Source organism: Atractosteus spatula, chromosome 8, assembly GCF_055471065.1.
Source record: "Atractosteus spatula isolate fAtrSpa1 chromosome 8, fAtrSpa1.hap1, whole genome shotgun sequence".
Classification (NCBI taxonomy): Eukaryota; Metazoa; Chordata; class Actinopteri; order Semionotiformes; family Lepisosteidae; genus Atractosteus; species Atractosteus spatula.
The window spans coordinates 16,700,004-16,727,240 of NC_142713.1; the positions used below are offsets into that span (position 1 = coordinate 16,700,004).

Below are 27,237 nucleotides of genomic sequence, written 5' to 3' on the forward strand. Positions count from 1 at the left end.
AATAAAAACTGAAACAGCTGGCTGAAAAGAAAGTGGGCTTCGATCTAGAGTTTGGTTTAAGCTCAGAGGCCTGCAGTCCTGTTTGTAGTGTAAAACCCAGTGGTTTACAGAAAGTCTGTGTACTTGTCAGGCCACTGCTTCTTAAGCACTTGGAGTATACAGTAGATGTCTTAACATATTCATGTTAAGAAGCATTGGCAATGCTAGGGGGAACTTCATTTAAATAAAAATCTGTTTGCTTTCAGAAATCGTTTGAAAGCCAAAAACTTGATGTACATCAAACAGATCCTGTTTGTCGTGGAAGGTCTGGTTCGAATGCTGGGAGGTAAGAGGTTTTTTTGGCAGCAGCTAGGCTCTGGCGCTGCCCAGTGCCCATTCAGAACAGCTGAGATTCAGGACTCCTTCACACTGTGTGATAAGCTATAAGTGTTCAGGCATAAAAAAAATATTGTTATTGCACTTGTTAACCGCTGATCGCTGTTTCTTTGTGTCTCTATGTGCAGTTGTAATGTGTTCTATATTTACAAATGAAAACCATTTATTTAAATACTGTACTGAAGTCCCGCGCAGTCATTTTAAATTAAAGGTTTCATAACACAGCATGGGATTTGTAACACTCATGGAATTCAGTGAGAAGGAAAATGGATCCTTCCAGTTATTTACTCATAGCTAGTAGAGATAAATGCAGAACCAGCAGTCAAGAGGGCCACAGGTGAATTAGATTTAAAATATGATAACAAATGGCGGAACAGTGGAATGCAATTTAGGTTTCGAGTCTTTCCTCTTCATACATACTAACTAAAAACTGTTCCTTTAGGAAGGGAATTGTTGACACTGAGTCACTGATCAATATGAAATGTATGCAGTTTCTGAGGACATGCTGAAAAAACACTGGGCAATATAAAGGGTTTAGTGTTCTATTTTTTTCTGCTTTAAACTGCTTTAAGTTTTCTTAGAGGATTTTTGATTTTTGTTTAAATAGAGGAACATTTGAACTGCATAAGATACATTATTTTTTCTATTGTGCTATTGATAGTCAATATAAAAACAAGCAGTTAACAGGCAACCAGCCTTTTCTTTTTGTCAAAACATGAAGTCAGAAGATGTCTGTAGGACCTTGTTACCGAGTGCAAATATTTTCAGTGCATTTACCAGTGATCCCATTTTACGCAAGATCCATTCCTAAAACAATATCCTTAACCCTGCAATGTTATACAGTATGGAAAGAATTGTGCCATAAATGTTTGCTTCCTCTGCATTAATTTGCCTTAACCTTTTTTCATTATTTATTCAGGGAAAATAGGGCAAAACCCAAACACACAGACAACACCCGCAGGTAAGGATCATAGCTGGTGGATTAAAACAGAGGCTCTGTCTTAGTTTTTCTCTTGATATCTTACCCTGCTTGTTTCTACAGCACTCACTGTTAGTTTACTTTGCTTAGATTGTTCTGTAATGTTTGCTCACCGTATATTCAGACTCTGAACTGGTTTCTTCAAGATGAACTGTAAGGAATGAAATGGAAAGTAAGCTTTTTGTGAGCCAGGTGAAATCCTCAGTGCTTTTCCTGTGGGATCTCCTGTACCACTGATATGTTCCTCTACAGCTCTGAGGTGTCTTTTTGCCATGGTAAAAAAAAGCTTCTTGAAAAGGAATAAAAAACAACAAAAGGGCAGGGAATTCAGCAGAAACAAGATAAAGAGCAAAACGCATCCAAAGTTTAACTTTGACTGCAAGGACTGCAGTTTGGGGGGGAAAAAATGAGTAGCTGGGTTGTGGTGTCATGAAGAAGACTGTTCTTTCCTCCCACAGATGTGGGGTTGCATTTCTGAGCCAGGCATGAATAACATTTCCCTACTCCAAATTGGTGGATGTATAAAAGGAAACATGAAAGTGAATTAAAATGTATGTACATTTATATGTATATAAAACTTTGTGCCTGGTACACTCATACTTTATTTTTTAATAATTCATGCCAAAAAGTAAATGAGTTGTGCTGGACATTTTTTAACAGTTGGATTTTTCCTATCCAGTTGAAATGTTATTTAATCTAGTTGTCAAATATTTTCTTTTCTCATGGCTTAAAAAAAATTGAGAAAAAAATAGTTTGATCTTCTGTTGTGAGTGCTGATATGAGGTTTCTCCTGCTGTTTTTGAAATGCAGAATGAAAGAATGTGGTTGTTCATTGACAGTGACAACTTTTCTTTAATGTATTTTTAATATTTTTTCCATAACAGCACTATTTGAATTTAGATTGTTGTGCATAACAGTTGTTACGTGTGCAATCACATTTATCTGTTTTTTTTTTACAAAAGTGCCAAGGGAGTGAACAGTAACAGCTGGTGCAGAGCAACATACAATAGAAATTGAGCTTTTTGTTTAATCCAAGGGAAAGAGCACATTATTTATTGTGACTTGTTCAGATAAACAATAGCTAAAACGAGTTAATCACTGCTAACAAACTTTCCTCAATCACTAGATTTAGGCATCCATCTGCTCTTGTGAATGCAGTTTCAAGAAAAATTAAAGCAGCAGAAATTAAAAAAGGTTATTTTATTGTTTTTTGGCACACAGGAACAGAGTTGCAGACTATTAACAACTTCCTGTGTAAAGCACAGATTGATAATATTAACCTCTTCAAGGTAAGTGCATTGATAATATATAAATATTGCATAATTAACTTTGCTTAACTTCGCTAGTGTTTAATATTTGACTTATTTTCAAAATTTCTGGTGCCATAGTTATCCTACATACTGTGTGTTCTATTAATAAGAAGTGTTCTGTAGTGGGATGTTAACAGATATGTAGCTGGGTGATGTAGTCACCATCACCATTTCATCTGGCTGTCTAAACTAGCCATATGTAAAGTGACTACTTCCATAGTGACTTTAATTTAAAGAATATTTTCTTTGTAAAATGCAGTGGCTCTTTGGTTTCTTGAAGACTTTCATTTTCTGAAAAGTGCGAATAAGCAATTAGATAGCAAACCAAGTCTGTGCAATGCATTATGCAAATATTTTGTATTGTTTGTATGAAACAATTGATATCGACGCTTTTTACAAAAAAACATGATTACCTGCAAGGTCTGGTCCTTAATGTAGGGGGCCTTGCAATAAAATTGGTAGAGAGCACTTGCTTTGTTATTGACCTTTACTGCAGTGTACAATTTGTGATTGACTGAACTCCTAACACAGTAGCAACAAGAGAAACGGGTAAATAATGTTGAATTTGTTAGGTTTCATACTGTATATTTGAGTGCATAAAGAAACAGTGGATTGAAGGGTTTTCCCCAAGGAACTGAACAGTGCTGTTGCGACTGCCTGGAATTTCTCTGAATTTGATTTCAATGTTATAATTGCATATCTTGAATGTCATGGGAATATTAAATGAATGCTATTCCACTTGAAAGTTCACAGCATGGTTCCTACTGTGGATTTGACTTCACATTTTTTTAAACTTCATACTTTCGAGTTAATGGGTAGTGGCATAAAGAGCCTGGGAACTCAAACGTGGTTAATCATAACTGTTCATAATACAGTGTTCAACCAGGTTCTTCAGTTAGAGGTGCATAATTCATAATGCGGTGAAATATCATGTGGCATTTCTAATGTGTTTCTGTATATATTGCGGTACTTTCATTCTGTGTAAACATAGATGTGTCTTGGGGATTAAAGAAAAAAGGTTCGGCTTCTGTAACTAAGTGATGGAAAGGAAAATGATGGGACCTGAAAAAGAGTGATGGAAAGGATAATGAGTTTATGAAGAAGCATTATAGATTATTGGAGAGGAAATATGTGAACACAGAACAGTTTATAAAGGAATAAAACTACATTGGTGTTTAATGAATTGCATTTGTCATTGTCTTCTCTTTATCATCTTGATAGGTGCGTCGATACTATGAAAAGAGCATGATCAGTAGAAAGGTGAGTGCTTTAGATCTAAGTTACAGCTGGAAATCATCAGTGCCTCTTGCTCCAAAAGCATCTTAGCATATTTCTTTTCTAAAAAGGGAAAATAAGGAAATTGGATTGACAGTTCCATTTAGTATTGTCCTGTACGGGTCGGCCTTCTTTACCCTTCATCTGTAAATCATCTGCTTTCACTTAACCTCCACAGTCCTGCAGTTTTGAGGGTAAACTTGATAGAGAGTTAATTAAGACTGATTTCTGTATTATTATTATACAGAGAGCTGTTCACCGGATAGATAATGGGTCTTCAGTATTTGCATTAATTTTTAAATATTTATATTTTTGTATCGATCTTAATATACTGTAAAAGCCAACTATATAAATAATATCAGTCCTGACACTTTAACAGCTTTTATTTATTTTTTATTTTCTTCCCACCCAATGTGGAATTTGCCATTCCTTTCCTTTCTCCTCCCTCCCTGCACAGAGAGGGTAGACATTTGAGCCATTTTCTCTTCCTGAACTGCTGCAAGCTCCACGTCGGCTAACAGGAGGATGAGTGCCAATCGGAGGATTGGCCCATCTCTCACTGACATCTGGCTGAATAATCCTAACCTTGAAACTCGCAGCGCTCTGTCTTTTGTGCATCACTGCTTACAGGAATCCTGGTCACAGTTGGCTTTTGACAGTGGAAGTTCATGCTTTTGTAGGGTCTTGTGGAATTTCACAAAGCCTTTTTTAAATTTAAAGAAAAACAATAATTATAAAGCAGCTAATTTCACAAAGCTAAGCCTAAGAATGTGTAAATGTGTTTTTTTTATCCTTTTATTCAAAGCAACGTACGTACATTTACTGTATAATGCTTGACATTCCTGAAGGAATCTTGAGTGAAGTTCCTTGTTCAGGGATTTTGCACTGTGAGATCAGAGCCTTAATCATCATTCAACACTGCTGCCAACAGCACAGTATTTAGGTGTTTTATTAATGAAACACTGCAAATAAGCATTTATTTTTGATATGGAGCTAAAATTGGACATTTCTATGCAGATTTGTTTGACAAGTGAATATGAAATATGAATATGAAGTGAATATGAAAACACTTCCATGACTGTGGGGAATTCTTATAACTTATTTTTTTTAGTTTGGTTCTGTTTCTGTGTAAAGATGATGTCAGATCAAATTTGTTATTTTGAGCAATATTTGCCCTGCATTGCATTCTAGACTAGTCATTGGATTATTTTCTCCTTTTTTGGACAAAATGCTGTAAGTCATAACACATTGCAATATGAATAAAAATTCACAAAATTTGCTTTTTTTACTTCAGCTGTTTGGCTTTGTGGAAAAGTATCAAGGTTCTGGGTTAAACTTATCTAACAAGGAGAACTGCAAGGCAGAAGGCCTGGAGGGATTTTTGCAGACCCTGCCGAAGGGCCAGAGACACACAGGTCAGTCAGATAATCACAATGTGCACTGCTTTGCAAGGCTTCTGTTAATGAATAAGCATGAAAATCTTCCTCTTTGAATTTTGTCCTCATTCATTTCTGTGATACTGCAGTGCCTAATTAAGTATTTGCTTCAGTGCTGTCAGATGGGCTACCTTGGAAAACTTGTACTTTCTCCAGCTAAGAGTGTTCTAGTAAATAAAATTTACTTGACATTTCGTTAATGAGCTTGTTTCTTATTAAGTTAGGGAAGTGACAGGCACGGAACAAAACCAGATTCTGTGCTGATATTTGTCCTTCCATACTTCTTCCATACACACACGTCAAAGTTTACCCGAATCCTTAAATATTTTAAAATTCTGAGAAAAAACTGTTTTCAGTCCATATCATCTTATGAGTCTCAACATATTATAATTTCTTTCTAATAAAAGATTATAAGAATGTTTAAAAAAAGTACATTTAAGAGAAAAGTGAAAATTATTAATTACTTAGACAATTCTATGAAAAGCTACCAAAGTACAGTTCTTAAGGATAAAGAGCCTGTACTTAATTGTATACAACAAAAGAGACAGTCTTTGTGGCTATTTAGAAAAAGATCTCAGGTTAGAAAGTTTTGTTAGCAAATTTCCTTGGTTGCCCCTGTAAAGCACTGCGGAGTGCTGAAAGAAGCAAGTTACGACATGATTTGGTGTTTCCCTGTGCAACAAATATGTTTGCTCATTGAGTTATAGCACATATTCTTTTCTTCTAAATAATTCCAATGGTAGGGAGTATGTCAGTTGTAACTTGGTTGTTAGATGGAGATGGGCAATAGGCTTTATGGGGGCAAAGGTTCTTGTTGTGTGTGTTCAAACTTTGGGTAAACTTTTTACTCGATAGAAAGCATTCGATTTTCCCACTCTGTACCTACTAGGAAGATCAAGCACAGTCTTTCTTACCAGTCAAAGTTTTAGTTGACAGTATCGATTATTGGTATTAAGAGAAATAACAAAAAATGTTACCAAGATAAAAAAGAGGGAAAGAGAGAAAATAGAAAAAAGAGGTTGACTGTTTCTTTGTGATTGAGGTCTCATATCGTATAATAGCAAAGTCATTCAGATTGTTTCTGGATGGATCTGTAGTTGCTAGGATTTTGCCTTGGATTTGTTCATTTTAATCTGGTGGAGTTCATGCGAGTCCAGATATTTTAGAATTCTATTACCAAGTAGTGTACTTCTGTGGATCCCCTTACGATTTTAACTGGTAGCCCTAATAGGATGATGTAATTGTATGTTAAGTAACACAGGAGTTAAAAACCCATATTCAGTGTTATACGGGTAGTGTGAGTCTTGTGGGTTGTTTTTTTACTTCCTGAAGAGAGTGTTTATGAAGAGATGCTTTTGTCACTTCAGATGTTTGGAATTGGCTCCTTAGATTTCAACAGGTTGATTTTGATGGGCATTTGTTGTGTTTTTTATTTTAGTCATTTTTAGTCTATTTAAGTTTTTTATATGTCAGCATGGAAAAAAAGCTCTGACACAGCCTAATTAGGATAACCAACCACAGTGCAGAACTAATGCAAAAGTAGGTCAGCAAGATAGGAGGAAACTGCTTTCCTTTTCAAAACTGTTTTTACGAAAGAGTGCCTTTGGCAGTTTTTTTAAAAAGCTGTTACTGATCTAGCAATATTGTAATCTCTCCAGTATATTGTCACACCAACACTGCTTTCCCTTTAGTCAGGATAACACTTAAAGACACCTTAGCACCCTTATTTTTTGGTTTAATGTTTTGCAGCACCAGTACCAGATGAGAACAGGGTGGCAGATAACGGGCAGCCAATCATGACTTCTCCCATGATGCAATTAGAGGGATTCCTATTTGCTTTGACCAATGCCAACAAAGACGGAAGGGTTGTGATACACAAACAAGGTGCGTCAGGATCAAGACTGCTGACTGCTAATTAAAGGGATACGGCATTAAAGGGAATCCAATCCAGGAGTTTGATATGAATCCAAGAGTTTGAAATGCTCTGCTATAGATGTTTACTGCAATGCTGGTATTTGAGTACACAGAATTGATAGGAAGGGCATGTTCAGTAATGAAGACTGAAAGACAGTACACATTCCCCAACATAGTTAAAACCGTTTTTGCACAGATGCAACTGAACACCTACTAGCATGTTTAATTAGATTAACACAGTCTGTGTTGTCTAAGGAGGCAATGTGGTAATACTGTCTTTGCTAGTTGTACACTTTGTTGCTGTGATTACTGCTGTAATTTTAAACCGATATTTACATATTTGTCCAGTAACAGAACCTTTTGTTTACTAATTTCTCTTTGTGAATGTGACACTTTTTAAGAAACAACTTAATATATAAGGAAACTGGGTCATAGTCCACATCCTTTTTCTAATTTTCTGTGACTCATTCCTTCTGTGCACTCATGTTAGTACATTGCAGCATAACAATATCTACATTTGTATATATAAAGACATCTGATGTGAAATTGGATAGAGTAGTATTTTTTATTAGAATATCTTAATAAGTAATATTAGAATATAGTATAATGCTTTTGAGGGTCAACTTCCCTTGTTGCTTTTATTAGCAATGTGTTTTTGCTTTATTTTTGTAATTTAAATGTTTTCAAATCTAACATAAGTCAGCATCTTTTCCTGTTTTGCTTTTAAATGTATAGTTCTATTCAAATTTTAAATCCTTGCTTTGTTGTTTAACCATAGTTGAGCTACAGTAGTAATCATTCTCGGTACGAGAGGAACCACAGGTTCAGACATTTGGTGTCTGTTCTTGACTGAGGAGCCAATGGAGCAAAGCTGCCATCTGTGGAATTATGACTGAATGCCTTAAAATCAGAACGCCCCTAAAGGTTATGTTGAGGGTGGGCTTAGTTTGTTATAGGAAAATTATTTTAATTCTAATACATTTAATGAGTAAGTGTTCCAACTTGTCTTTTTGTCACTTACTGGCCGATAGTTCTACTGACTTTATATGACTTTGTTGTGGGTGCATATAAGCTAATGCAGAAGTTGGGTTCTTTCTCCAAGGAAATCCTCTTTCTTTTGTGGAATCCTACAACTTTTACCAGGAAGAGTTATTTTCTTGATTGGCTTGATTATCCTGAATTGAGGAAACAAAGTTTGTGCTAAAATTGTGGGAGTTTAATTGATAGCCAGGTGATGTTTGAAGTTGGTGATTACACAGCTTCAGAACCATTGCATTATCTGCTGGCCCCCCGCTTTTTTTGCAGAGTTTACTGGAACACTGAAAACATTCCCCTGCATACAGTATGTTTGTGCAGCGTCATCTGTAATTTAGAACTTCTTTGAGCTCTTTTAGTGGCCTGTGACCATTGAGCGTTGAGAGGTTCTGTGTTGTTGAAGGTGTGCTGGCACAGAGCAGTGTGAAGTTCCTCCTGCTGAACCCTGCCATCCACTTCGCTGCGGTACTGAGAGACTGCAGAGCTGTCATTGTTGCGGGAGGTACCATGCAGCCAGTAAGCTTTAGCGTTTATTTCGTGCTCCGAGAAGAAGGCCAGTAGTTATTGGGCTGTTAGTAAATTCGTAAAAAGCTGAAAAAGAAAGTGCTTACTAGAACACATTTTAAGTCAATTTAAAGTTTAAACAAATTTAAGTTTTTGAAGAAAGAAGAAAACCACAAGCTTGGAAAAAATGAATAATACAAGTTCCTTGGTATTTTCCAGTTCAGAACTTGTTAAGGTTATATCTGAATGCTCGAATGGTCTAAAACAAAATTAAAAAGACTAATTCAGACATGCCTTTATGCATCCAAACTGTTTTGGACTAGAAAATGAAACAAGGTTGTGATGTTTGTGGGAAGACTGCTTGAAAATAAACAGGGCAGTGAAAGTTGTCGGTTTAAATGTAATTAGGACATAAGGACTCAGTAGATTACAGATATAAAACAGGGCTGATTTAAGCTGAGATTTTATACCTGAGTCTATAATGGTATTTTCAGCCTGGTACGGTTGAAGCTAAATTAAGGAGCAAAGCCCTAGTAAAATAATTTAATTTGTTTGCCTTTTGTAGGTGTCAGACTTTAAGGAGCAGCTGTTGCTCTCCGCTGGCGTGAGACCAGAACGCATTATGGAATTCTCCTGTGGTGAGTTTAGAGAGGGAGCTGATGTTGAGAGCAATTCTCCTGCAAGTGTTTGGTGATTGTACTGTATAAAATGGTGTAGGAGATAACTAGCATATAAAAAAGCAAGCAGAAATGTGCTTATAATAACTTGGTGTACAGTTTCATACACCATGTTAGTATTTTGTTCAGTGCTAGGGGGAATCATAAACTGGTGCTATTGATACAGTAACTGTAAAAAATACTGTATGTCGTGCTGTGACGCTTACCAGCACTGGTAGTGTGCCCCTGCTCCCAATGCTCGACTTCAGATTTTCAAATTGTGCTGCTTCTAGAGTAGGCAGTGGGGTTCTATAAAATAGCTTCCTCGTGTAATACTACACCTTTTTAAGTAACCACATTTTAAACTTGCTGCAGTCTGGCATCACTAATCTGTTGCACAAAAGGATGTACAGTTGAGGTTCCTTTAAGCTTGGGTGGCTACAGGTCCCATTTTTCTGGAACAGTCTCATATTAGCGGTCTTTTCTGTGTATCCCTTTTTTTAAAACCTACTTTTCTGAACAAAGTGGGGATTTGTCACGTTTTTTTAGAAACTGGAAATACTGAGGTTTCTGCATCTGAATGGACAAAAAAAACTTCAAAACGTCCCTGTAAAATGTAAAATCCAGTTTTTAACTTATGAAGAAATATTGTCACCCTACTTTAACATGCATTTCAGGCAGACAGGAAGTGCCATTGAGTACACACTAATGATGCAGAAATACCATCTGACATCTTGATAGGTAGTACCTCAGACTAATAGCTTATACTGTAAGTTCAAGATCTTGTCTTCCTTTGAAAAATGACAGGCAAAATTACTGGAACATGACAAGGTTGTATCAATGTGAGCTGATTTTGTGTAAAATATACAAAAAAGAGCTTTTTAAAGCACTATTTTTTTAAAATATATCATTTCTCCTCCAAATTGGTGATAGCTTATGCCATTTTCTAAATTGCAGGTCATGTGATTCCTCCCCAGAATATCTTACCTTTAATTCTGTGCAAAGGACCTTCAGGACAGGAGCTGGAGTTTACCTTTCAGAACCGAGAAAAGTCACACATGGTGGGTTTCTTAATGATATATTCAGGCTTGGATTATTCATAGATACTTTGCCAACTTAGGAGTCTACTGTATGTGTGAGGCCAAATGCAGTAAAGCCAGTTATTTTACAGAGTAATTTTTTTCCTTTTGTCCTTAGTCATGTAAATGCTACAGGGAAAAAGTTCTTTTTCAGATGAAATTGAAGTTCTCTTCGGCATTTTAACTCATGAATCAATATACCCTTTAATGCCCTTTGATAGCATGTGAGTGAAGTCTTTTAAATGGTATCTTTCTTATCTTTCTATTTTAGAAATTTAGTCTCGCAGACAAAAACAAATAAAAGACAATACCTTGCAAAACACACATTACTGAAGCCTGCCAGAGCTGTGAATCTTGTTAATATTTTCTCCCACACACATTTTCTTGATACACTGTAGGAATTATATGAGTGCATAGAGCTGACTTCTGTAGAATCCCTTACATTCTTTTTTCAAAAGGATTCTGCTGCAGATCTCTATTTTAGGAGGATATTTCTAATGTGCACTTTTGTTTTATAGAAAAAGTAAACTAATTGAAAGGTTCTAAAGTGTAGAGAAATAATTCATCCATTGTGATTGCCTTGTAAAACTGTTTTTCTCTCATACGATTCCCTGTCCCGCAGATGGACGAGACTGGGCGAGTCCTCTCCAACCTGTGCAATGTGGTGCCTGGGGGTGTGATCTGCTTCTTCTCTTCCTATGAGTACGAGAGGTGTGTATACTCTCACTGGGAGAAGACCGGCCTTCTTGAACGTCTGTCAGCCAAGAAGAGGGTAAGAACACCAGCACATTCGTCACCATCACCATCGCTTTCAATAACTGCTTATCCAGTTCATGGTCACATGTGGCCTAGAGCCCAAGAAGCACTAGGTGCTGGTCCATCACAGGGCACACACAGACACAAACATGCACATACTCAGACCAGGACAATGCACATACAAAAGCCAGTTAACCTGCCAGTATGTCTTTGCATTGTGGGAACAAATGGGGGCATCAAGAGGAAATCCAACATGAACACGAGGAGAACATGCAAACTCCACACAGATGGCACCACTGTGCCACCTCTAAAGCATTCATTGGATGTATAATGTGTAAAATTGTACTTTTTTTTTACTTCCAAATTCAGTTAAATGGTAAATAAACTTTGTCTAGCAAAAGAAGTGAATGAAATGAATTTGCATGATGTGATTATCAGTTTCTTTCATCATTTGCCAGAGGTAAATCATTGTTTCCATCAGATGAAGAAAAGAGCGTTGCACAGTGTCTCTGCAATAGATAAGCTTCTCTCTTGTTTTGGGAAAGATGTGAAAGCGAAACTGACACAGACTTGTAAAGAAAAGTCATGGTTGAAAATGGCCTAGAGAGATGATTCTGCCTTACTTCTCGGCAAACTGCTCTTTCAGTAAACCTGAGTGAAATAAGATTGAACATATGTTCTTATCTTTGTACTACCTTTTAAAACTGTTCAGTTTAACTTAAATAAAAGATAAAAAGCTTTTTTAAAAAGAGTTTGATAAATTGCGTTTATCAAAAAGAGTAACTCAACATCGGTGCCACAGAGGCATTCAGAAGAAACACAGCAGCGGTCTTCTGTCTGTTGGCCCATTTTACTTGGGAGAATTTTTGTATGTTTAGGAGTTATTGGTGATATCAGTAACTGGTATCAGATGAAATTGTTAGGAGTGTTGTCTTTCTTTTTCAGATTTTCCAGGAGCCTAAGAAAGCCAGTCAGGTGGAACATGTGCTGTCTGAATACTCCAGGTGCATCCAGGTGTGTTTTGAAGACAGTATTCACAGGCACTGTAACTTCATTTAACACTATACTGAGCTGATGCACCTGTGAGTGTACTGTACATCAAGCTAAGCTTTCTGAAAGCAGTGACCTGTTTCACAATGTGACATTGAAAACATTTTTCCTGACCTGCTTAGTACCTAACTAGGACTGGTATTATTTGTAAAATACTTACTTCATCTTACATTTACATATTTTTTCCTTTTTCTTAGCATGTACAGAAAACATTACTAAGTGATTTCATTTATTTATTGTGTTGCATTATAAATTAGTATTTCATGTATTTATAAATATTTCGGTGAATAACTGAATGTACTGAGTTTGACAAATTACAGTGTTGTTTTTTGTAGTGTCCTCACAATACTAAACAAGCATCCATTATCACACATGAGAAAAGCAAGTTCTAAATGAATTAGAATTCTTATTTAATTCTAACGTTTTAAACTTAAGAAATGTTAAATGTTAAGAACAGAAATGAGTCTTAAGTATTTTTCTGTACATGGCTCATGTAGTTCTTCAACATTAACAAATATTAAAATTATAATCTGAAGACCCTCTTACAAGTAGTGGTACAGTATATGGCTTCCAAGTCCAAGGCTTTGTCAGTAATATGTGTTTCCTTTATTGTAGATTAAAAAAAGAACCCTGCAAATGTAGTGGAATTTATCTATAACACTGCATGTTCATATATCATAAGGCCAGTGAATGCTTCATCCTTGTGTTTGCTTTACTGCGTTCCTGGTAATCTGGCAGTACTTGTATAAGAGAGTGAAATTGGAATAAAACTATTCCTTTTTTATTCCTGTCCTGTGACTACTTTCATTTTTGCTCCCAGCCTGTCCTATCTGAGCAGTTCTTGTCTGCTTCCACACTTATTCTGTTGTGATTTTTTTTGGCATCCTAGGTTTTAATATTTTCCTCCCTAAATGTTCCTTATCCAATGGTTGGCTAAATTGAAAATCCAAAATGAATTTTTATCAGCAAGAAAAAATGATAATTAATTTTATACTATCAATACTTGGGAATGAACCATATTTTCTGTCCTTCTGCATATTTGGAAGTAAAGGATTTTGTGGTCTGTCTATGTTTTAAGAAAAAGCCACAGTACATACTGTAAGTGATAAGTGAATATTTGAAAACAATCTATACAACTGTATGTACTAAAATGTGCGGTAACTACAGAAATATAATATATTATCCTACATAATGGATAATAATTCATAATATATTATGAAAAGAGCTGTATCACTGAATATAAATTATTCATTGTTTGTTTTTTCATTTAATGTAGTTGTATTATTTTATTCCTCCCAAAATATTCAATTATTTTCTCTCCTGTAGCTGCAGGCTACAACTTTTCCCATGTGCCGTAGTCTACTTCTGTCCATTGTTGCAGTTTTCATTTTTCTTTGCCACCTGTTCGCACAGCGTTTTTAAAATGTGCCTCTGTCTCAGGTATTTTCAGGCCTCACAGGAGTGCTGTCTGAAAATCACTGTCTTTTCAGTATCGTTGCAGTTTCTTCACAATGTGAACTGTGAGAAGGTGTAATTGTATGAATGGTTTGTTTTGTCATTTCTGTGAATACTGTACATTCTAATGTCTGGATCTGGTTCTGACTTGAAATGAATGCCTGTTATTTTATACTATTTGATGAAAGACAGTAGGTTTCACACCACTCTGTGTTTTTCCTTGCACAATATGGGTGACATACTTCTGCTTGTGACCTATAGCTTGCTTCCTCTTCCAGCGCTGCAGCCAAGCTGAAGGACCCCTGTCGGGAGCCCTGCTTCTGTCTGTCGTGGGGGGGAAGATGAGCGAAGGGATTAACTTTTCAGATGATCTCGGCAGGTTAGTGCTCACTTCTGATTTAATGACCAGGTTTGGATATACAGCACTTGTATTTTCCAAATAATAATATTGTACCTATTAACTGAAGAAGAATTTTGAAGAAGGAACTGCATTTTTGTAGATATGTGCATTTATACAGTGTACATATTAAACATTGTTTAACAGCTACATATTTTTCTTTAGAAGGTTTATATTCAATCTAATCTGGTTTGACTTCATCTGAGGCATTTTACTTTGTATCTGGGGAAAATAAATCCTTGTGTTTGCTGCACAGTAAATCCTCGTGTTTGCTGCACAGCAGTTTATAAAGAAGAGAGGTTTATCCTTCAAGTATTGCCTTAGAGGAATTTGCGATATCTGTGGTGTATGCTTTTTGAAAGATGAAAAAGAAAAGGACTTTTAAATTCTTACTCTCCCAGAGCATGCTTGATCTGTGTTTATTTAAAAAAAAACATCTTGTCTTATTATGAAAGAAACAGAGACCTTTCTAGAGTGCTGAAGAAGCTCTTGTCTGAGGTTGCTCCATCTGGATTAGGAAATCGGAAATTGTGCACAGTCAGGGTTTACGAGAGGAAAGACAATTTTCCAGATCAGCAGAGAAAACGTAATGCTGAATTAGCACTGAAGTCAGAATGAGACTTGTGCTTCGAACATCCAAGTGCAGCCAGAATCACCCTGGAGACACTGAACTGCTAGTTCTGTGTTCTTATCTTTTCACATTTAAGATGACTGAGCTTTAGATGAAGCAGCACAAAACTAACTGTTCCTGCATTTTAATTTTTTTTAAAAATTAATCTTTTACTTACAGAGCCTGAACGTGAAATTGATGATTTTTTATTTGAACACCTCATCCTGTTGCAAGGAATAGGAATTGTAATATTCTGTTTCTGAAGGGTAGTTTTTAAAAAGTTTATTTTATTCTAAAAACTTGTACACCATTAGAAAATGTGACCTGCTGTTTAAAACTAGGCAGATCTTAATTTTTCAATTTTGATTATTAAAACAAATGGGACATAGTCAGCATGTTTAGCATTATTTTCATTTGCAGAAAAGGCTATGCCAGGAGATACACTAGAGCTGTTTTGAATGAATTCAAATCAATACTGAGAGTTAACTTTTAACAGTCTTCTTTTAGGACAGCAGGTTACAAGTGACAAGACTGAGTATGCCATATGAAACACGGGCTTTAATGGCATACAGGTGTTTTTAGGGGTAGATTCTCTGCTCATTTTGTATTTGGTTGCTTGTATTTGCAAATGCCTTCATGTTTGAAAATGAGCTTTCAGTCTTGTTCCTGTTTCTCTGATCAGGTGTGTTGTAATGGTGGGAATGCCATACCCCAATATCAAGTCTCCAGAACTTCAGGAAAAGATGGACTATTTGGACAAAAACATGGTGAGCTGGTTTGTGATCAAAACGGTTTCTAACGCTTTAAGAATACTCACCCTCCATTATCAACTTGATCTACCAGCGGAAGATGAAAATTAAAATTCTGTTTGACAAAAGATAAGTTGCAGTTGATCTTTTTTTCAGCTTTGTAAACTTTGTTTTTTGTCTGACTGTTCCTAGATGCACAGTAAAATATACATTTGGAATTGCTTTTTTTATTTTATACCCACGTAATTTAGTATTTCTACTTGTTAAGCATCTTAATGAAACAGATAGACTCAGTGAAATCTGAGTCATGGCACCAATGTAAGAGCTGTAGGATTCAATCATGGCTGCTTTTGGGCTCAGTGTGTACACAGTGCCACTGCCCTGGATAGCAATGAGATTGCTACTCTAAAGACAGGGTCTTCCAACACAGGGGAATTCTACACTTTGTTTCTAGGGGAGTGATGTCATTTCTCTTATAATGCCTCTAATTTCTGTTACACTAGCTTAACACTATGACTCCTGTGTGGAGAATGAGGGCACTGGTTTACATGCCTCCAGTACACCCACCTGTGCGAGCCATTCATTGACAAACTGTGAGCTCCACGATACCTTACAGAAGAACTCGTGTCAGTAGTAGTGGTTTGTTTCTTGCTATTGTCACTGCAAGCTCACAGGCACCTGGGAGCGTCCCCAAGTGGCTGTTGAGCTGTAAACTATGGAAATATAACCAACTCAAGCCCCCCTGACCCCACTGGCTCTTGACCAATTGTGTGCCAATTATGGGAGAACCTGATCAGTCATTGATATAGTGAGGTCCAGGCTTGAACCAGTTACGCCTGGGCTACAGTTATAACTTGTGAAACAAGTCAGTATCTTTCCTATTTGAGCTCCTCAGAAGCCCTTCAGCCTTTTTGTATTTTAATACAGTTTCAGCAGTATTTATATTACAGAATTAAACACCACACGTTTGCTGTGTTATACTGTATATTAATTCTTATACTGCGCTAGCACAAACTGAGACCCAGTTTTGAATTACAAACTGAATGCTTGTAATTCTTCTACGCATTAACTGTTCCTGATGTTTGCATAATTACTTTGTTTTGCTTTTAGCAAAGTACATTTTACTGTGATTAAGCAGTTTCTGTCATGGTTACCAGTACCAAGATACTTGTAACAAAGAAAAATAATTTGGTGTTCATTACATTAGTTATCTTATAGTTTCAAAGTTTTGAGCCATCTATCCATCCATTTATCCATTATTAGAAAGCTGCTTGTTCCTGGGTTGTGCACCCCAGAGACTATACTGAAAGGATAGGGTGCAAGGTGGCTTGCCAGCCAGACAACCAAAACAGTGAACTATTAATGTTAAAAAGTTAATTAAAAATGTGTAATAAGTCAAATAAAATTAACACAATTGAAAAACATAAATTGTACATTTATTATTCTTGTGAATATTTTGGTAAGCTTTAAATTACAATCTCCTTTTTTCACTTATTTTGGCATAATATTTTCATCAATTTTGTTAATTGATCTGCACAAGCATTCAGGACACTGCAAAAGTTTTAATATTGCATATATTGCATATATACATTGTGGAGCCTTCTTCAGGTGCGAGGTCCACACCACAACCGAAACGTTGCGTTTTCTCCCTTCTCTTTTCAGCATGGAATAAACCTATTGTTCCTTTGCAGACTACGCATGCTGACACAGCTACCCACCTGAACCATATATACATTCCTACCACAAGCTATCGAACAGCTAGATTACTGTACTAACTTTCAAACTAGCTATTTGAGTACTGTAACTAAACAATATCATCATGAACAAAACATTATTTGACCACGTCTAGTTTAATTCTATAGAATTAATCAAAGATGTAGGCTACCCATTATACTGCCCAAAGAAGAGCTCTGTCCTTGAAACGTGTTGCCATTTGTTTTTTTTTGTATGTATCAAACCATCATTGTGTTCTTTCAGCTATTGAGGTGCTCTTTATTTTGCTCTCGTTGAGGCAGTAAGTCTTTTTTCACTTTGAAAACTAAGTAGCAAGCAATGCAGGGACACAGTGTTTGCCTGTGAGCTGATGATTCAGCTGCAAGGAAGTTGTGTTTTGTTTTCTACATCTTACACACATCCAAAATTGAAATTTTGAAAATGTCAATTACATACTATTTGTATTGATGGTATCTTTTATATTTGTACAAAAACACATAGGTTAATTAACAGAATCATGAGTCTCTACAACAATTTCAAAATTTTCCGTCCATTATTTTATTTTTTAAATCATCCTAGATTGGTGCAAATACGTCAAATAAGATCTGGTCTCAATGCATGAGGCTTGAGAGCTCTGCAATTACGTACCATTGCAGCTGCTGGCTTGCACACGATCTTGTGGTTTATAACTACGAAAGAGTATTTGAGTATTTTGTATAGCATTTGTTTGACCAGGCCGATTTTTGGCTAAGCGGCCTGCCTGGCCTTGATACAACATAGAAACCTGTAAGATAAAACCCTGATACATATTTAACAGAGATTTAATAAAGCTCCACACAGATGATCCTATTATGTTGCCAGTGGCTATAATTCAAGACTGCAGTATATTGCATTGTCTAATTTAAGACTATGAGGATGTATTTCCTTTCAAATTTCAATCAGACGTCAGACCCAGGTCACTGAAAAGGTACATTTCTCCTTTTGTTAGTTGCACTAGACGTTGATGAGCCAGTCATATGTGATGCCATCTCCATGAGTCCTCCATTTACTAGGAAATCTGGCCAGCTGGGGAGGATGTGTGTGTTACCTGAATCGTAGGGTACCTGAATATAATATATGACTACACTGAACACGTCTTTTCTTATAATTAATGTACATTTTCAGATGTAGCCTTTACAGACAGTTTATTCATCTTGATCCCTGGAATACCAATATTTTCATGATCAGTTTCCTCTTTAAGATGGGATTACAGACATTGATGGGGAGGTTGTCTTAATAAGGGTGATGGTCTTCTCCTTGTATCAGGAAAGCTGTAAAACTGGAAAGGTGTTTTGTGTTGCCTAGTAAATGACACCGATTTTAATTGTATTTAAGTTTTAAGGATTATACTTTAAAACTTTCTGAATAATTGAAAAAAGTAATCATTTATTGAGATTAATACTGTATATTATATGCAAGTACCTGAAGATAAAATATCAGGCTACCCGCATATCTTTCATAGTATACAGTCTTCCCAATAAAAAGGAGGAAATGGAGAACTGTCACCCATCAAACTAAAACATTAATACAGTTGAATGCTATGAATCTGTGGCTCACAGTCAACGCTGAGGGAAGGTCATACTCTGGTCAAGGCAGTCTAGGTTTAAGTCCTGCAGTTGAGGCAAGTGCTGTTGAGGTTGTAATGGGCTCTGCATCCTCAGTGCTGAGGGAAATTGTTTAAATGTTTAACAATCATGATGAACATGTTCTGTATTGAAAGTGAACTATGAATTACAGTTAAGAACAATGAACAGGGATGTTCTCTCTCACTGCCTCTCTGTACAGGGTGTTTTTGAACTTTTAAAGAGTAATGCATAGTAAATATGTTTTTGCAGAAACTATAATCCCAAGGCTGATGTTACTCATTTCTTGTTGTTTTGAAGACGACCAGAAGTGGTTTATAAATTCATTAGGAGGCCTCTCTGATGCAAAATTAAAGAGGTTGTTACACAGCTGTTTATAAATATCCTTCTGTTGTGCTTCATTGCAGCCGCAGGTGGAAGGCAAGACTCCTGGAAAGGCACTAATTGAGAACCTCTGCATGAAAGCTGTGAATCAGTCTATAGGTATGAGCAATGAGGTGTTGATGAACAGTTTTTTTACTTGTTTGGGGAGCTTGGAAGGTAAGGATGAAAGATTACTTGTTTGGCAGACACAGTATTATGTCTATCCACTGGATGACAGTGCTGATTTTGTCTCCCCCTTATCATTAATTTCACATTTCTAAGGGCCCCGATGTACATTTCCACAATGTATGTTTTTGAGATGTCATCTAATATGACCGATCTGAGATCCCTTGGACCAGGAAGTCCTTAGTTCAGTAATACAGCAAGTCATCAGAAGTAACAGCTCCTCTATGTGAATTAGCCTGGCTCTTCTACGTTTTCTGAAAGTAAAGGCAAGCAGTTAAAACTGTCTAGCATGCACACACAAATCCTGTTTTTGAGGGCTGCACTCCGGCACGTTTAATGGGCATTTATTAAAAGAGATATCTATCATTATTGCTCTGACTACTACAGAATGTTAGAAAGCAGAACCTTAGTATAATAGCTAATAATCTATATATTAGATTAGCAAAATTGGAAGTTTAGACATTTCTGCTTTGTAGTGTTTTGCAATACTCAAAGCTAATTAATATTCTAATTAGTATATCCTATAATAGAATTCACAGCATGTTTTATAGGCTTTAATGTAACAAAAAACTATACACCAATCAATGTGTGTACCAGCAACAGCCTTCATGCATTTTCGTTTCTGTATGAAATTCTCACTTTGTGTTTTTTTTAATTTACATGAATCTTGAAAATGTGCGGGCAAACTCAGCCTTATTAAAGATGTTTTTTAAGACCTAAATCAAGTTGGCTGCCCTGTCCCAATCTACGCTCTCTCTGCCTTCCTCTCAGGAAGGGCTATCCGTCACCGTGGTGACTACGCCAGCGTTGTGCTTCTGGACCAGCGCTACTCCAGGCCGGCCATTATGGCCAAACTGCCCAACTGGATCAGGACCAGCACCCAGGTCCAGCCCACCTTTGGACCTGCCTTCGCCAGCATCAGGAAGGTAAGTGGTATTAGCTGGGTGGAAGTGGGAAACAAAATCCAGGGGTACCACAGTTTAATCAGAGATACATTTTCATGACCTCATTGTGATCTTCGGCATCATAATAAGACCTTGTATCACCCCACTTTTTATAGTTTCTCTAATTTTGCACATGGTGAACATTGCTGTGGATCTTTTCCCTCAATGTGTTTCTTTGTGCAGAAACAGTAGTAATGAAATCAGCAGGGTTCCCACTGTCACTTTGCTCGGCAGTGTATCATGCCTTCCATCAAGGCATTAAGCATGTGAGTTCAGCAGTTCCATCTCTAAATGGCTTGCAGTTAGACTTATATAAGTGGATCAGTGAGGCTCCATAACACCAGGGAGTAATTTAGGTTTGCCTATTCTAGCTGCTGCCGCCACCATAACGGGCTCTTGTTTCAGGTCTGCATTCTTGCCAGAAGGGTTTATTCTTAATATCCAATGAACTCCTCTCCTTTTGAGGTTTTCTTTAAAGAGAGAATGGCCTTTTTCACACTAAACAGGATTTACCCTTCTCCTTGGAGAGCCCTCATCACTGAAGCCCTTCTTTAAGTTGCAAATCAACACTGATATCTTTACATTTGTTGACAGTAACCCATCTTCACATGTAACACCCTCCAGGATGATTGCTTGATCTCACAACAGATTTTGGGGGAAACAGAGCTCCTTTTCTACCCCTCAATATACATGATCTCAAGGGGTTTCTCCCTCGCTCTCTGAGGATTTCTGCTTGCCAGCCTTTGTTGTAATATGCGGGCAACCCACTTTCTTGATGTCTGCTCCTTACTCCAGTCTTATTCCTTTAGAACTGATTTTTTCTCGATAAGGCATTCTTAAAATTGGTATGGTGTGTCACGCCAGAGCTTGCACCCCCTGGTCTCCATAGTAACTGGCTGCGTTTGCACTAGGAGTCAAACACCTCTGGGTGCCTTGAGGACTCATTTGAGCCGGTTGTCCCAGCCACCCACTCTTACTTATCCTGGACTAATTACCTGTTATTTACACCTTGATCTGCCTGCAGTCCAGTGCTCACTCATTGAGCTTCTTTCTTCAAACAGCCAGCCTAAAAGAAGGATTACCTGCCTGATTCAGCCCGTCTGTCTGTCCTGATTCCATACCATGCTGTCAGCCATTTCGCCATCTGTCTCCTTATGCCACTTCAGCGCAGCCTTGTCCTGCACGGACCAACGGCAGCGTGCTAAACCCCCGACTATCCAGCCAAACAGTTTCCCTGTCCTGCTCTACCCTGTTTAGTTGTGCTGAGCTTTCAGTGTCTGATCAGCCCAGCTGCACAGCGAACCCCACTCTGCCAACTCAGTCTGCCTTCGCAGTGCATATCCTGCTCGGCTATCTCCACCAGCCCACACAGCATCTTCCCCAGCTCTCATTTCTCCTTGTGTTTTCACGTGGATCAAGATTTTGGATTCCTCGGCCTGTCCAACAGATGTAGCTGTTTTCCTCTTACTGCCAAGTCATAACAAATATAAGTTATGACTTGGCACTTATAACAAATATAAGTTGGTTTCTGCTGTTGCTTTTGCACTATTACCACACCCACATTGAGGACAACCATCCCACACTTGAACCCAGAGATGGGCCTTATTTAGCTGCTATCTTGCTTCACCTAATGTAATGACCTGCCTGAGCAAAGGAGACTTTTCTGTGTAACTTGTGCCCCGCTTCTGAGACTCTATCACTACAGTATTTTCTGAATAGGGAATCTCACTCAGCAGCTGCCTCTCCTGATCAAGTTCTCATACTTTTTGAGCTCTCTGTTCACTGGTGCTCCCCGGGCTGTTAGCTTGCCACTGACAAAACAGTTTTGTTGACACACATTATGTGTTACCTAATGACCAGTTTAATTTTATTAATGTGTGTGATACTACTGAATAAAATGGACTTGTGATTGTGAAGTAACCATAACCATATCTTACCATGTTTGTACACGTACATTTTAGTCATTAAATGGCTAATTGAGAGGATTATGGTAGTGCAATGGGATGATTATGTAGAAAGTGTTTTTTGAAAGTGTAATTACCTCTTTGTGCTGGAGCACTAAAATACAGGTTTAAAAATGATTCAAGAAAACTGGAAGTCCTCCCTGTTATGAGACACTTTCAAAATACATCTAAATGTTATTGGTTCGAATACTCATACTGTGTTTTCAATACCTCTCAGCATAGACTTTTACACAGCAGTGTACTTCACTGCAAATATTAAAAGAACTTGAAATCACTTCTACAACAAATGTGAAGTATTTTTACTTGCATATCAACTGTCTGAAGTGATTTAAAATTCTATGTTCTGGTGCACTTTCACATTCTGAAACAGTTTCAAGTATTTCATAAAATGTGCACATGGAAAGCCACTCCACTCAAGAGCAATTCAGACTTGCTTAGAGAACCTTCACATCGCATCACTGACTCCCAGTTTCCAGCTACAGCGTGACTAAGTCATTATTTTGACAATTCAAATCCTTTACTGCCCATATGATGCACTCCAGCAGAACAGAAGCAGTGGCTATCTTTAAGTAGTATTAAATAGCTAGAGCCACAGACATTCCCTGTAGTCCACTTCTGTTATTAGGGCTCCCATGCATTCTTATTCCTGGAAATCTGCATATAATTTGCAGGCCTAGAAGCGTCTTCTAAAATAAAGAGCTTAATGACTTGGAAAAGTTGTGTGAAAGCTATTAATACAGTTGCAAGACTGGAGTGTACTCAGTAGAGATGCACATTTCATTTTTGCACATTAATAAATCATGCAGAGATGAGTTTTGGAAAAAAAGTTTGAAAAAACTTCTTGATCACAGCATTTTAAATTATATGAGATGAATAAAATAAAAATGCATACTGTAACGCTTCACAGCTTTCAAAGTGTTTTAACCTGTCAGCTGTAAACCTCCATTATTTTTTAAAGTACATTTTGAGTTCTCACTTCAGAATCTTGCAATGTTCCAGACCTGTTTTTATATTTTTTTTTCCAAACTATGGTTCTTCAAGACATTAAATAGTAGTTTGACTTAATGTTCCATGAAGTGGAGTCTATTTTTTCTTTTACTGGCTTTTCTTTATGTAGCAGAAGTTTTGTTTTTTACAGGTTAAGGTTATGAGGAAAGAGATTCGCTTCACTAAAAATGCTCATTATTATTAAAGCTTACTAAGGTTGCAAGGGGCCCAACCCACTAAGAATTCTGAGCTGGCCGTTAATCCGGCAGAAATCAGTTGGAATTCTATTAGTGAATATGTGTCCTTTGCACAGCAGAATCGTTCTGCTGCAGTGATTTTTTTTATTTTTGTGCAGCACTCGGCCACGTCTGTAGAATTTTAATAGTGTCTCTCCTGACCTGCAGTTCTTCATGCAAAAGAAGCAGCAGCATGGACTGTAGCCCTCCCAATCCAACATGTGCAAGAGCCAGCACTTCTGAACACCGGGCTACCAACAGGACAAAAACAATTTAACGGTCATCAAGCCTGAAGCCCTCAGAGCCAGGAACAGGTCAAGAGTGATCTCAGGCTCAGGAGAACAGAGGATTCATTAAGAGCTCATGGAAATTACTACCACTGTTCAGTGTTAAAGTGAAATGCTAAAGATTTTGAGGGAGACTCCTCTTTTCCAGGTTACAGCCTCAGAAGGGTTGTGTCATGGGTGTCAGGGACAGAGGCCTACATGCACTTTAATGCTGTGACACTTTTTCTTTTAAGTTACCTACTCATCTCTAAACTCGATCCTGACTGAAGTAGTTTGTTTTTCTGTATTTTGATACTTTAAAATTAATTAAAGGTAATGACAGAAAAGAAGCAATTGAATGTACAGTATGTAAATGTAATGTTACATTAATTTAAAGAAATCTTGTTTGTAAAACTTTTTCATTTTTCATATTTATAATGCTTATATGTTCCAATGGTATGTGGAAAAATAACTAAGGTTCTCAGGTTACATACAGTATATATATATATTCAGTCCGGGTCCTGCATATTTTCTAGGTCTCTTCTAGATTTTTTTACTGGACCAATTTAGCCAGACCAAATTTTAACTGGACTGTTTTAGAAATATCTTGCAGCTCTAAAGGTGCAAGAAGTTTGCAACAAATAATGACTTCATTAAGGTTACAGTTGATAGTAACACACCAACTGTCCACTTCAAGTGTTGATTGATTGGATTCAGTTGAAAGGATTAGCTTAATTATTTAAACGTTTATTTTGTTATCTTTTGTAAAGTGTGTTCATGTTATTGATGCACAATTATTTTGCAGTCTTTAACTGTTGATCTTTGGTAAATCTAAAATATAGTACATCATCATTTTTTCCTTTACACTTTCTGAAAAAACAAGTAAAGGGGAAAAATGAAGAATGCCATAGAGGCATAAGTTATTCTGAAATGTGACACATCATCCATGTACAGTAATACAATTTTGTTCTAGCACCTCTGCTTCTGTTGCAGCTTCTGAATACTGAATACATTGATCTTAAAATCTGAATGGAGGTTGTTTCTGTTGAAGTAATCAGTTTTGCACAGAAAAGAGGCCACATACAGTACACAGTCTTAGAGATAAAAACATGAACCATAAGCTCAATATTAAAAAAAAACAATGCTTAAACCACACAACATATTTATCTGAGGGCATTGATCAAACTTCTATTTTTGTTATTCGAGAGCTCCAATGCTAATAAGAATGCACTGGTACAAAATATGAAAACGTTTTTGCAATTTTTACATTTATTTTCCAACACTGACATTTTACATCAGAGATTTCATGACGGATGCATTACAGGAGTGAGCTCTTGCTGATGATATAAAAAGCCACTTTCTAAAATTATATTCTCCTCTTATTCGGGTTAACCATACACATTTATTGCAGGTTTATATTATGCCTCAATGATTCTTTTTTGCGACTAGTGCATTAACATTTTTAAGCCCTTAGGCTTACTCTTAGACAATTATCCTTTGATATGTTGGATTTATAGTATAGATCTTCATTCCCAGTTTTTTGTTTAATAACTTCAAACCTATGTACAGTATTTCATGGTGAGCAAAATAAACAGAACTTTGGTTTAACATCTGCATCTTGTTTTTCTTGAGAGTATCTTCTTGAGGAGAAAGGGAATGTGGAGACCTATTCTATACTGTACATATTAGAGGGATTTCAGTCCCTTATGACTTATGAGTTGTATAGTAGATAGTAAGTTGATCCATTATAAATTGTTCAGACTGAACTAATTTAATTACCAAGCCAACATTGGCTTATAATTCCCATCTAACTTTTCACAGCTCAAAAGCATCACACTATTGTTGTTCATTTATGTTTTTATAGTGTTTTTGAAATACTTATTCACAATTGCAACGCCTTCAAGGTAACGTTGGGACTAGAAAACAAGTAAATGTAGTCTCTTCAATTAAAGATGGTAATTACACCAAATTGTGTGGATAGTGTATAAGCTCAACAAATGATTAAAGACAGAACAGAATTATCTGTAAATCTGGACATTGTTCCTACAATACTCGGAAAATTTAACTCAATAAAGGTTAGATGGAGGTCTTAGAAAGAAGAAAATGTCTACATGCTAAATGTCAAATGAGAAGACATAATTAAATTTACAATAGGTGAGGGAAAATACACCAAAAAAATACTACTTTTCTAGGCCTGCGTGACAGGCAGAAAACAGGAATATTGATTATTGTCTAGGATTCAACTAGACTGCAGAGCAGAATGGACAATTTGTGATGGGGTTTTTTTGTCTTAAAGTTAACGTGCAACACAATACACTTAAATTCTGCAGAAACCAGTCCTTCCAGTGACAAAGAAAAGCTGATTGTTACCAGACTAAGGTTATTTTAGTTTCAACGCTTTCAGTTTTTCTAAATGTCTCAATCTCTGCAAGTTAAAAGCAGATTAGTTTTTTATGTTGCCTGTGTTTTTTTCAGTCAGGAGTCCTGCCAGTCTATCAGATAGCATCTCTTTCTGTTCCACCTGACCTAGATCCTGGACTCCATTCCTTCTACGGGCTTCTCCATTGGGAATTCAGATCTCCATTTTTATGCATCCCAGTCGTCCTCATCATCCTGTGCGGCTGGTTGCTGGGGGGCTGGGAGGGGTGGGATAGCATCAGACATTCTGGCAAAAGCACTGCCGGTGCTGGCCGGGGCATCCCCTCCTTCTCCAGGGGCAGGACCCTTTCCTGAAATCCCTGGGGGATTGAAAAAAATACTTAACATGAAGTTACAAAAAAAAAGGTAATGCGCTTTGAAAAAAGAAACATTACTTTCACTTTAAAATGTATAGAAGTGAGAGTTGCAATTGAGTGGAGGCTATTAGGTCCATCACCCCAATTTTGCAGGTAGTAGCTAACTGATCCGAGAATCACATCAATAACTTATTCCATACTCCCAAACCCTTTGGTTGCAAAGCTGTCTTCTTATTTTGATTTTAAATGCACATCCATGTAGGTTCTACTTGTGTCCTCTAGTTCATGTTTCCCCGTTCTTTCTGAAGAAGTCCGCTGTCACTGTAATAATTAATAATTTTTTACACTTATATAACAGTTTTCTGGACAATCCACCACCACCAATGAGCAGCATCCACCTGGATGATGCGATGGCAGCCATAGTGCGCCAGAACGCTCACCACACATCAGCTATCAGTGGGGAGGAGAGCAGAGTAATGAAGCCAATTCACAGATGGGGATTATTAGGAGGCCAAGATTGGTAAAGGCCAATGGGAAATTTGGCCAGGACGCCAGGGTGACACCCCTACTCTTTTCAAGAAATGCCCTTGGATTTGACACAGAGAGTCAGGACCTCGGTTTTACGTCTCATCTGAAAAACA

The 27,237-nt window shown here is 37.1% G+C and overlaps 2 protein-coding genes across 2 annotated transcripts in view; one reads left to right on the forward strand and one right to left on the reverse strand.

The window, feature by feature from the left end:
* The window catches only part of ddx11 (DEAD/H-box helicase 11), a 42,694-nt gene extending 18,579 nt beyond the window's left edge, over positions 1-24,115 (forward strand). Inside the window, exons 12-27 of the mRNA XM_088923736.1 lie at positions 246-325; positions 1,295-1,336; positions 2,576-2,643; positions 3,886-3,924; positions 5,234-5,354; positions 7,125-7,259; positions 8,728-8,840; positions 9,394-9,466; positions 10,442-10,545; positions 11,186-11,335; positions 12,265-12,333; positions 14,103-14,203; positions 15,514-15,598; positions 19,323-19,398; positions 20,236-20,390; positions 23,764-24,115. Of these exons, the coding sequence (XP_088779862.1) occupies positions 246-325; positions 1,295-1,336; positions 2,576-2,643; positions 3,886-3,924; positions 5,234-5,354; positions 7,125-7,259; positions 8,728-8,840; positions 9,394-9,466; positions 10,442-10,545; positions 11,186-11,335; positions 12,265-12,333; positions 14,103-14,203; positions 15,514-15,598; positions 19,323-19,398; positions 20,236-20,390; positions 23,764-23,799 (1,447 nt within the window). The 3' untranslated portion in view covers positions 23,800-24,115. The remainder of the gene's footprint in view (positions 1-245; positions 326-1,294; positions 1,337-2,575; positions 2,644-3,885; positions 3,925-5,233; positions 5,355-7,124; positions 7,260-8,727; positions 8,841-9,393; positions 9,467-10,441; positions 10,546-11,185; positions 11,336-12,264; positions 12,334-14,102; positions 14,204-15,513; positions 15,599-19,322; positions 19,399-20,235; positions 20,391-23,763) is intronic.
* A 997-nt stretch (positions 24,116-25,112) lies between these two features.
* Positions 25,113-27,237, reverse strand: part of washc1 (WASH complex subunit 1) — a 72,606-nt gene continuing 70,481 nt past the window's right edge. The window contains exon 11 of the mRNA XM_088924016.1: positions 25,113-26,599. Coding sequence (XP_088780142.1) covers positions 26,448-26,599 — 152 coding nt within the window. The 3' untranslated portion in view covers positions 25,113-26,447. The remainder of the gene's footprint in view (positions 26,600-27,237) is intronic.